The 12346-nt window shown below is 32.8% G+C and overlaps 1 protein-coding gene across 1 annotated transcript in view; it reads left to right on the top strand.

The window, feature by feature from the left end:
- Window positions 1–5823: 5823 nt before the first annotated feature.
- The window catches only part of LOC108686552 (calpain-C), a 32046-nt gene continuing 25523 nt past the window's right edge, over window positions 5824–12346 (top strand). The window contains exon 1 of the mRNA XM_018191915.1: window positions 5824–6214. Within this exon, the coding sequence (XP_018047404.1) occupies window positions 6206–6214 (9 nt within the window). The 5' untranslated portion in view covers window positions 5824–6205. The remainder of the gene's footprint in view (window positions 6215–12346) is intronic.

Raw genomic sequence — 12346 nt, 5'->3', positions numbered from 1 at the left:
TTCTCTCTCTCTCTCTCTCTCTCTCTCTCTCTCTCTCTCTCTCTCTCTCTCTCTCTCATTTTATCTCTGTTTATCTCATGTACATTGATAATTATTACATATGTATATGCTTTACTTCATTTATATTTCTCTCTAATTTTAATATTAATTGAATGAAGACATTGTGAAAGGCAGTTTATGGATGAAACGCTTTACATGTATGTCACACATACCACTGAAAAAATCTGTGAATCTGAATGGTCTCTTTTCGGGACTCGATCTCCAGATCTCGGTGTCGGCTGCATCAATTTTGTTCGGATGGTCGCAATAAAAAAATACTTATAATGTTGTACGATAAAAATATTTTTGATTTTTAATTACGGTTTAGTTTCTATAATTTTAATCTAAAGTTTGTTGATGTCAAAACTCCGGATAAAGTTTATGGTAGCGCCGCGAATTTGGCAACGGTATAAACTTATGCGTAATAACGTTTATAAATCACAAGTCAAGCGGTCAAGTGGCTCATTTTATATTTTTATGCACTTGGCATCGCGACCACGTCGCTTGATTGATTGCGAAAAATTTTAGGTGATATAATTATTACAATTATTATCTTTTCATGTCGAATCATGCAGAAAAGAACTAATAAAGAAGGAAAAGTTATCAAATGTCAAATTAAAATTTTGATTTTTTTCTTAAAAAAATATTTGGAACATAAAAGGTTAATATTATTCTACTGATTTTTTAATAAAGAAAAATACACGGTTTTGCCGAAGTTTCTAAAAATTTAACAAGATGCTTAAGCTTGCTTAAGCATTGCATGCTTAAGCATTAATGATTAATGATAAATGACAATTAATGTTAATGATAAACAACAAAAAGTTTTAACATTCTAACCAGTTTGAGCGTTCTACATAATTATTTTGATGGTTAAAACAAAATTATTTTCAGATCTGTATGTAGCTAAACTTTTAGATACTTCAGCAAAACTTCTTTCCATGTAATAATATACATTAGATGTTTGAACACATCGGAATAAATGGTTTCAAGCGTGATCGTGATGCCAGGTGGAGTTATCATTCGTCTCGCGTTCCATCACATGAACGTTCTTCGACATGAACAGCGCTGTGGAATTACTTGGAATCCGAGCGAATACCTAGTAATTGAGCATGTAATTAAAAAAGGCGCGATAATGGTGGCACAGGAGAAATCGCATAAAGCGATCAAGCACGCTATTAAATCGTTTAATTGAATCGACCAAGAGATGATTTCCACTCGGCTTACAGTCCCGTACGGCAAAAGACATTCTTGATCTTCAGCGCGCGGCTTCAATTTCGACGCGAAAGGTCGCTGTTTAAGCCGTCGATAAATAAAAGGTTATTGCGCCCCATTCAGCACACGCGGTGGGTCCCGCGGGGTCCTATGTAAGTGGGACAGCTTTACGCAAGTTTTTATATCCCGGGCATTGTCACGGGCCCCATACCATCTTGTAAAGAGCCCTACCTGCCAGCATCGCCGTTCCATGGATCTTCCTTTAGGCCGACTATTGATATACACCGACCGTAAAAGTACATTGCCATTCGATAATACGCAGAGAGAGAAAGAGAGAGAGAGAGAGAGAGAGAGAGAGAGAGAGAGAGAGAGGCGGAGGCAGAGGATGAGAAAAGGGCGAGGAGGACGACCGGTGTAAGTCCGCCGTCGATGATGGCTGCAGCGACGACATAAATAAGGGTCGTTGGTACGTGCGCGAATATAACTGTTCTCGAAGTGTGTACACACCGTCATGTACCCCGCTTACCGTTGTCTTGTCTTTCTCGCCCGGTGAGAACCGCCGGAGGCGTCTTCGGCACGCCCGGAGATAATGGGGACGTGCCCGTGGTGTGTGCGTCTCGCAAGAGCACGCGTTGAATTCTTTTTGCATGTGAGTTGCGCTTCTGAAGCCATTACAGCAGAGTGCAATTACGAGCTTAAAAAAAGTTCACTTCGTCGCGCGTTATGACGTCATAATCTATGCAAATTATTTAACAGTTATCGAGAAAAACCTATATAAGGATGTCATAACGATAGTAATCAGTGGATTAGATTTGGATTTGTAATCACTTTATATGGGTTATATTGTAGGACGTTATATATTGTAAAATATATTTATAAGAGTTATAATAGTTTGGGGGAAAATAAGAAGTTTAGTCACAAAAATGATCTTAGGATATAAGAGAATACTTACTAAAATGGAAGTATTTACTGTCTTATAACTTTACAGCGAAATGCATGGTAAATGAATAATAAAATATATTAAGTTTGAAGTGTTATATTAAAGTACAATATTATGTATTATGGCTATGTTCCAAAATTCACTGTCAGTGCTGAAAATTTATAGTGCACATAATGTAAGCAATAAATTTTCAGTTCTAGCAGCAAATTTTGGAATACAGCCATCATAATATAAATTATATTTGTATTTCTATGTATGCAAATAAGAAGAATCTATGAAAACAAGCACATTTATAATTAACTTATAACATTCTCTATCATTCAAATTTATTAATATATTTCACACACCTTGTAGAGCGCTAACACATAACAATTTATTGAAGTGATAGAAGCATAGTGTAGACCCGATCTTCAGTAGATCGGCTAGGAATTAGAAGATTATATTAATTAGATATGTGCATACCGAGAACCGCTCAGTGGGAGTTGTAACGAGGAGCCCAAACAGTCGTGAGGAGTAGTGGGATAACGAATGTCAAGTCAGATTATCATATTCCATGGATTTCCATCAATGCGGCCTGTTATCTCGCCGACGATCTCCAGAATCTTATGAATTTTTTCTCCATGAGTCTCTCCCACGAACGCAAGTTCTCGATGCGAGTGAGCAAGAAGCCGCGAGCTATCAAGGCCCGCGGGTGGCAACGCCGTTGGTCGTTTCTCTGTATGTCTCTCGAATAAATTACACGTTAATGAGAGGCAACGCGTTACCGATCGTAAAGGTTCGGGCTGGATGACGCGTTACGATCGCGAGGAATCTCGCGATGGGATAGTCGTGAAATTCCACGATGTGAGCATTGCCAAAAGCCGTTTCTCAAACCGTTAGTCGAGTTAGCATCCGTCGCTTTAAATTACAATTGGATGGTTTTCGAACTGATGGCTACTCATCAGAAGTGCCGCCACGTTGTTTATATGATATGATTTTATGAGCTTCCTATGATTAAATGTTTATAGTAAAGAAGAAATTTTAAAGTAATCGGAAATGAGAGAAAATGTCCTCGTGATTATAAAATTATTTCGTAGAATGTTAATTGCTTTTAGAAATTTTGATAAGAATTTGTTCAAATTGTCACGGAGTTGCCATCTTTTAGTTACGCTTGAAACTTGATGCTTTACCAGCATAATACTTGTAATGATCCATGAGAACATATCTAATTTTTCAGCTGTGGATGTATTTTCATGTCTGATTAGTTTTTGAGTCTAGTAAACTCAAAAATTGAAAGATGGAATCAATCGTGATTAAATTATTATATTACTATTAAAATGAGATAAATAAATTAGATTTAGAAGAATATTGAAATCTAGATGTTAAATACAGATTTAAAACATGCTATATTGAAGTTAAAATAATTATGAAAACTGCTATATAAAAATAAAGGCTGCTATATAAAAATAAAATGTGATTGCAGAAAGAATATTAATAATAATTAGTCTGAACATGAAAGAAATCAAATCAGAGGATATATTTTTAAAGATAATAAAAGATATAATTTCTGGATATAAAATAATAAATAATTTCTAATTTAAAAATTTATTAATTTATATTAAATATAAGAATATCAACAGTAGTTATTTGATGTTGCTTCGTCGGTGATGTTCCAGAGTAAAAGCATCTTTATCTCGATTATTGAAGCGGTCTATAGTTCACACATGTCCGTTAGATGTCGACAAAAACTGTACTCATTCACTTCTTGCTTAAAGTTTTCCAATTTATCATATTCTGAAAATATAGTTTCTAATGTTTTCAACTTGTTGTGTGTGTGCGTGTGCGTGTGCGTGTGCGTGTGCGTGTGCGTGTGCGTGTGCGTGTGCGTGTGCGTGTGCGTGTGCGTGTGTGTGTGTGTGTGTGTGTGTGTGTGTGTGTGTGTGTGTGTATGTGTGTAAAATACAACAAATAATTTAAATATTCATTGTTGCAGTAATATATATATACCTATTTTTAATATTGTCATTATAATAATGCAACCTTATAATAAGACAGGAGTTTTTAAAAGAAATAGATCTTGTTTAATTAAATTAAATGTTATAATATATGTATAATAAATTAAAATAAAAATTGATAGCTTTTTTAAATTATGAAAGCTTTTCCTTTTTATGATCAACATTGAAAATACAGAAATAAACGTTATAGAAAAGAGAAGACAGATTCATGTGTGTATATATATGTATATAAAATAAGGTGAAAAAAAATATCAAACAAAACAGATATATAGACTTATAAAGATATATAGACTTATTCATACATGAAGAGATAAATAAGTAAAAAAGGAGAAATATTGCTAGATTTTGATTCAACGCCATGTATTATGAAATAATGAAAATAATGAAATAATGAAATAATAAAATATGAAGACGTCCAATGCAGATCATGAAGAGAATTTTAAAGAAATCAGCTGCTACGTTTGATGAAGAGAACAGTTTCTGGCGTGACGCTGAAGTGAACCTTCGAGTAAAGTCAACGTGTACAAGCTTTCACCAGAACAAGCCTATACCTCCAAGCTATGATCGGGTCTCTCCGTCGCTCTCTTCGAGATCGGTTCTTGTGTTCTTCAACCGTTCTCCTCCCGCTCTTCTTTAGCAACACCCTCCTCTCTCGCACACTTTCCACTTCGCGACTGAGACGAAACCGACCCGCTTCCACGGCATCGATAGATGGAAATCACATTGTCATCGTGAACGATATCGTCATTTGATATCGTCATTGATTACATGTGCTATTGTTTTCTGGATCACATAGAGCTCCTTTGAGAATCCTGCCATTTGGCTCCCGTAATTATGATCCATACTCTTATCTCCGCCTGGACCTCTTCTTATGTAGATTTGTTTATAAGGCATTTTAAATTATACGTTTGTAAAAACGCGAAATAAGACGTTGAGAAAAGTAAAAGCAAGCAACATATCAATCAAGTTTTCAGGTTGTCACAAAAATCTGGAATAATTTTGATGTTTAACTTTTTAGTATATAAATAAATTGCAAATATGAAAAAGAGAAGAAAAAAATTTTATAAATTTTTTAAAGATTAGAATATCTATGTCTGTATGTAAATTAAAATGTAACATTTTTGAATTATATCAAATAAAATTAACTTTTTAATAAAGATATTTTACCAACTCTTTTGCATTTTTAATTATATTTCTTGTCATGATAAATACTTACAACTCGAAGTACTTGAAGTTTAATTACTTATTTTAATTCTGTTAGTTTTTATATATAATAGGTATTTGTCTCAATGTCTTATGCAAGAAGAAAACACAACTCTTTTACACGAGATTGCGTAACGTGTTGCTGCATCAAAATCTCTATCAGCTGATTGCACAGACAAAATAATTATCCGCTCTATAAATATATCATGTTTGAGCCATTTAAACGATTATTCAGCCTCTTTCCTCGCCGAGGAAGGAAACGGCGGCGACGCGATCGTTCTGAGTAGGAGAGGGAGAGAAAAAGAGAGAGAGGATCGCTCAACGGTAAGAGAAGGAAGAGAAAAGCTGGCCAGGATGGTGGTGATCGCCTTCGGATCCACGAGTGGCAGTTCATGGCGCGGATAGCCGGCGCAGTCACCAATTCAACCAGTCGGTTGTAGTCAGTCGGTACCAGAAGAGCAGCTCCGTTCGCGGGGCCGCGCTCTTTCGCGCCTCGGTTCGCTCAGAAAACAGATTTGACCGTTTACCACATCTGTCTGTCGGAAATCTTGACGATACGGTATCTTAACTTGCGTTCCGCGACGAGATATCCGATCGTCCATACGACTCGGGGAAACCTCCGAAGTTGATAGCGCGCGAACTTAACAGTAAGTGCGCGGAGTGTCTCGATATCGAGTGCTAGATGAAGACGTTCTTCTCTAATATATAAGTGATAAAGTGTCGGCTGCGCGCTGCGAGAGTTTGAGAGAGGTACTCAAACAGGTCCTTGTTGGCGCGAAGCGATATTCTAGAAGAAGTTGCACAAACCTGACTACGGATGGTTAACGTGAGTATCGTGTTAAGTGTGAGAGTACGTGCAAGAATGCAATAGGCTTATATTGATACTCACTCTAAACTTCTAATCGTTCCATTTGCTCATCTTAAATTTGCTAAATTAACTCTTGTTGAATTAAGATATACTTAAGTAGATAAGTACATATAAACTTTAATAAGTAGACATTCTGTCATACTCCTGTTCTGTTCAGTTACTAATATAGAAATAACATAGAAATAATAACTAAAAATGTATTCTTAAAAAGTGGATATATACATAATTGTATTAATGTTTAATTATAAAATAATTAAAACATTAATATAATCATGTATATATCCACTTTTTATATGCATTTCATGTAATTTCTAATATTTTATCAAAAAATTGTTTATGTAGAACATTATTTATATCATATTTAATAGATTTTGCTTTGTTTTTTATGAACAATTTTAATTGTTTTATGAATAGTTTTAATTATAAAATGTAATAAATTGATTACGTACAAATTGATATAATATTACACATACAGATCAAATACAACTTAAAATCTTTAAATTGTAAAATATTAATGGCTCTGAGACGATGATGCATCTTATATACCAGAGAGAGATGTAAATATCTTGTTTATGAAAATTTAGTAATTTCCATTTCAAAAACGCTGACCTACATTTTCTTTTGTATATAAAGATAGTTACAACTTTTCTTACGAAAGTCTGCATCTATCCATATTTCCATTCCAATGATAGTTTACTATGGAATTTCTTGTAAGGTGCGGCATATTATGTGACCGGAATAATTTCTTTACGAGAAAGTCATCCCGCTCTGTTTGCACCGAATTCAACTAGCGAAATGAAAATTGTTGGATCCACGTGGCATATGAATACGAATGGTAATTCGAGTTCGAGTGCGAAGACAAATATTAACACAGTGAAGCATTAGTAGTTTTCACTTTACTTTCGAATGCGAAATCTTGGCGGCAAGTTACGAAAACGTATTCCTAATTAATTTTGATTTTGATTTTCTAATTAATTTTTACATTTCACATGTTTACATATGTAAGAAAATTTGTGTAAGGCTATTAATCAAAACAAAATAATTAATCAGTATGATTTCAAAATCAAATATTATATCGTATTTTCTTTAGAAAGACAGATTGATATCATCAATCATTTTCATGGCAAATTATTTGCAATATATTATAATAGAAGAAAAATTAAAATATATGATTTTTGTATATTCAAATCATTGCAAGAGTAATAGAAAATTTTCTATTGAAATGCTTTCATGGACTCGTTACGCTTTGTGCGGCGTGCATGACTTAAATTAAACACGCATACTGTTTGCTTTATCTCTCTTTCTCTCTCTCTCTCTCTCTCTCTCTCTATTATAATTTCTATTAAATTCTATATACATATATACTTGAAAGATACACGATTTTAAATAATAATTTTCAACTCAACTATTATATTATGTTATCTAAAAAAATATATTTCAATAGTATTAGAGTTTCTAAAAATTAATAAATTTATATTGCACATAAAATTTAGCAATATTAATATTTCAAGTAGTAAGTACAAAAAATTTAATTTTGAAAAAATATTTATCTACACGTTAATTTTTTATTTCTATTTTTCACATTATTTTATGTTACATTATTATAATGATAATAATTTATTATTTAATTTTATTATTTGATTTATTTGCATAAAATTCAGAGAATATCTTTTTTTATACCAATAGGTAACTGTTAAACAAAACAAACTATTGCATGAGTGATACTTACGAGCTCTTTCCTGTCCCAGCAATTGTGCATGTAACTCAGTAATTTTGTTTAGTGCTTAATATAAATTACTGTAATGTTGCCAGCAAACGAAGGACACTATTGTGAAAGAATCTGTACGGCCTTGAAGCATTTTTACTTTCGAATGTATCACCCATAAACCGCAAATTTCTACCTACGTCTTCAAATTCCGTTTCGAAGTCCATTAGCTAGGTCAGTCATCCTTACCTTATAAGCGAACAGCCGCAGTGTAATAATCTGTAGGTCGTAGTACTACCTACCGTCCAAAAATATTATGCTATACAGGAAAGAGAAGACAATTAAGACATCACATCTGTTTCTTTTGTCATAAACAACAAGATTATTTTTCTTGTATTTTTGAATCTCTATCGAATATTAAATCTTTCTGAAAGTAATATAAAGAAACATATAATAGTTATATTCTTAAAATAATGTTTACGTCCTTTGCTTGTAACGTTTCACGTTTTATTTAATGAATTTTCATCCATATAATTATGCCAATTGGCTGAATCAATTATACACTACTCCAGCAATCAGCATTGACGTCACGAATGTGCACTAACAGCTCACTTTTGCTGCAATAAAATCCATGTCAAAAAGTAATACAATTGCTAAACGAAGAAATAAAAAGATAAAAGAAGGAAAAAGGAAAAGAAAAAAGGAAAAGAGAGAGAGAGAGAGAGAAAGAGAGAGAGAGAGAGAGAGACGGAAAACGACCTGTTCACCTGTTCCTTCGCGTTCCCGACATGGTCGAGGAACCTCGAAGTCGACCGGCGCATTTCTACCTCTCTGTTGCTACGAGATTCTCTGCTCCTGCGAAACCGGGTCTTCTTCTCTCTGCGACCTCGAAACACACAAATTATGAACGGCGTAGACGTTGCACATACGGGAGCATCGATGGGAGAGACCGAGGTCCAGTACTAACGTACACTAATGCGCATATTGCGCACAACGTAGTTTAACCGACGAAGTTATAAAATTATTAAAGAGAAGTATTCCAAATATCTTTGGATAAAGAGCTGCAGCCTTATTGATACCTAGAATTTACCGCTCTCAGATGCGACCCTTCTCTGTTTTCTGTGAGTTAAACTAAAGCGCAAAGTATGAGAGAACATCTTATGTTGTCTCGAGAATTATTAATTCGCTATATATTAGCCGTGTTTGCTAAATGGAATGTATGCGGCCCTTGCACATGTTGCGTTATGAGATTTGAGTTTTACATTCTCGTGTAGGCGATGCGGTTTTCTTAGTCGGTTGTGTCGTCATATTATTTGCAATAATTATCTCTGCAATAAATATCTACATTATAAAAATTTATCATAATTGCTAGATTCAGAGAATTCGTATTATCCTTTATTAGTCACAATAAAATTACATTTCGAATTGGAGGGATGGTTCAATTTCTTTAGAGATCCTAGGTTTATGGTCACTGTGAACTTATAAGCAATGTGTGAAAAACAATTCAGTGTGAGGATTGCTTGATGTGAGGAACAGGAGAAGAAGAAATTGCAATTCGAGACGGAGAATAAAATAGAGAGGGATGCGAGATGAACTCGAAGCAAACTCAAGAACTTCGAAGGATCCTGACTTTCGCCCTTTCCTCTTATCGATCTAATAAAAAATATAAAAAAAGCTAATTTTTGAGATAACAATTTGAATTTTTGAATTTTTTGAATTTTTCAATATTTCTTTCTATTTTTAGGAAAATGAAAGAAGAGTTAATTTAAATTTCTGCCAAATATAAATGTCTGTTTAATATAAACAGAATTATTTTAGATTTTTCTAACAGAAAACAGCATACATGATTATGTTGAGAAATTTTGCATAATAATGCATTTTTTAAATGCATTTTATTATATGACATGCAAGAAATCGATGTAAGATTTATACGAAATATTATAGATAAGACTCGTAGAGAGACGATAGAATCTTAAATTTATAATTGAAATACGATGAATCAATTTAGATATATCGATAAATCCGTTAACTTGCAGAAATTATTAGTCATCAATCTCGGGCTGTTCGAGGAAAGTGTTTCTCGGAACATGAGGATCGTTCAGGGTCGAAGGAGTCAATTGTAGACTCCAGCGAAGCTCTACGATTCAGGAACCATGAAGAGTTCGAGCACAATCACGAAGGGAGCGGCAATTCCGCCAAGAACATCAGAAAAACGACTAACAATAAGTGATCCCTTGCCGAGAAAACTCGACTCGTTGGGTGAGTCCCCGTAAATCAGTATCCGTTCGGGATGAAATTAGTGTCAGCTAAAGAATACTATGCAATGCCGGAGAACGTGGATTTGTTCACGAGTGCTGGCGAAATGGAATTAAGCAGCACGCGTTTAAAAAATAAACAACGATTTATGACTTCTTACGAGTACCACGATGGCGTTTGCATTACCAACGTAATTTGTTTCTCATAAATAACTGCATCATTCGCATTTGATTCATCCAACCATTTCAAATGGAAGTTGGAAACGTGCTGAAAAAGGAAATCTGAATGTAACTGAAGTTAAGCTGTAAGATCGATATATATTTGCGGAAATGTCAAATGGTTTAAGTGAAATCACAAGGCTGATGCAAAAGCATTGTTAATTTATATTTCATAAGATTTTATTAGTATTATATTTTATTAGTATTTATATAGTAGTCAATGAATTTTATCAAGAAAGATATTCTAAATATTTTTTCAGGCAAATCAAAATGGTAATAACAAAACTGGAAAATTTTTAAATATTTGAATCTAATTTTATTTAATATGAAAATAAAACTTTAATAAAATTTTACATTTGTATGATATATAAATGAATTATTATATTTTACATATTTATTTAATTGAAACTGAGTTATATTAATATAACTTTATTTAGAATATTTATTTGAAATTATAATGAGTTCTAATTTTGTAAGAATCTTTTATACATTTATCTCTTGTATCAAAGTTGTATGTTAAAATTTAACAAATTAGTCAGATTGTATAAATACTATAAATTAATTGTGTTTATTGCGTAGTAAATATGCGTAACATTGAATAATAACTTGCACACGACGTTCTATCTATTACTTCCTGAAGCTAAGAAATACTTGTACTTACCAAAGGCTGTGATGATACATGGAGCTTATCAAAGAGAGATAAGTCGAGGAAAGCCTCGTCACTAGTACATCAGACTTAGAATAGAAGTGCATATACAAAGATCTGCAGACCGTGACAAGATAGTAGACGCGCGTGGAAAATCAAGAGTCGCGTTCCTCGATCGACCAGGTGATAACATAAAGACGCTTGCACAAATTTCCGGCATTTGTCAAGGGAGTGGGAGCATGAGCGGTTGCTTACGGGTTGTCTGATTATCGTGCGAAGGGATCGCAAATAAAAAATCCCGTGTAAAGAATTACGGGATAAACTACTTCAAACAGAGAGGAGGAAGGCTTGAACGCATATTGTTAACACTATAGTACACTAAAGAGAATATGTAAAACAAAAACTAGTTTGCATAAAACATTTTTATTTAATTATTTATAATTAACAAAATTATGACTATGTCGATGTCTCTCTTACAACTAAATTACTTCGTTAATTAAAGAAATCATATATGAAAACATGAATGAAAGTCTAAGGCATTTTATGCATTACTTGCTTTATTATCACATTATATTGCTTGGGAGAATTTATAAGTGAACTTTTAATGTCTATGTAATTCGGTAATTCAGAAATGTTGATGTTAAACAAAATGTTATATAAATATTGATGTTAGTTATAAAACAAAATAATGTGACACAATGATATAATAAAAATCTAACAGTTTAATATGTATATTTACTTTTTCTTTAGATTAGTTTTTAAATTATTATTAATTCAAAATTAGATTATTATATGTGTATGCATATAAATTATTGAAAATAAAAAGAATTATTTAGCAGTTCTGCAAATTTTGTAAATTTTGATATCAATTTTAAATAATAATTGCAGTCTTAAATTGAAAGGTAATAAAAATTATTATGTATTAATATAAGAAAAATATTTTTATATTCTTCTCCGAAACGATCTATTTGCTATCATGCTATACTTTATTTATTTAGAAACTTATAACTTATAATATTATTTAGAAACTTTGTTTTGCTAGGGGCTTATCAGAATTCATTACTTAGGAATTCATTATTTGTAAGGAACTTATAGTTAGAGTTACTTTTTCAATAATTGTAACTCAATAACTTAATTTTGTTCCTTTCTTTCCATTTACTGTAATTTAAATTGTCGTTAGTTATATTTTTGAGAATTAATAACTAATTTTAATAATTCTATATAGTTATATTTCTCGAATATTTCACATAAGAAATAATCATTAA

Source organism: Atta colombica, unplaced genomic scaffold, assembly GCF_001594045.1.
Source record: "Atta colombica isolate Treedump-2 unplaced genomic scaffold, Acol1.0 scaffold187, whole genome shotgun sequence".
Lineage (NCBI taxonomy): Eukaryota > Metazoa > Arthropoda > Insecta > Hymenoptera > Formicidae > Atta > Atta colombica.
This window is presented reverse-complemented; position numbering and strand designations above follow the sequence as displayed.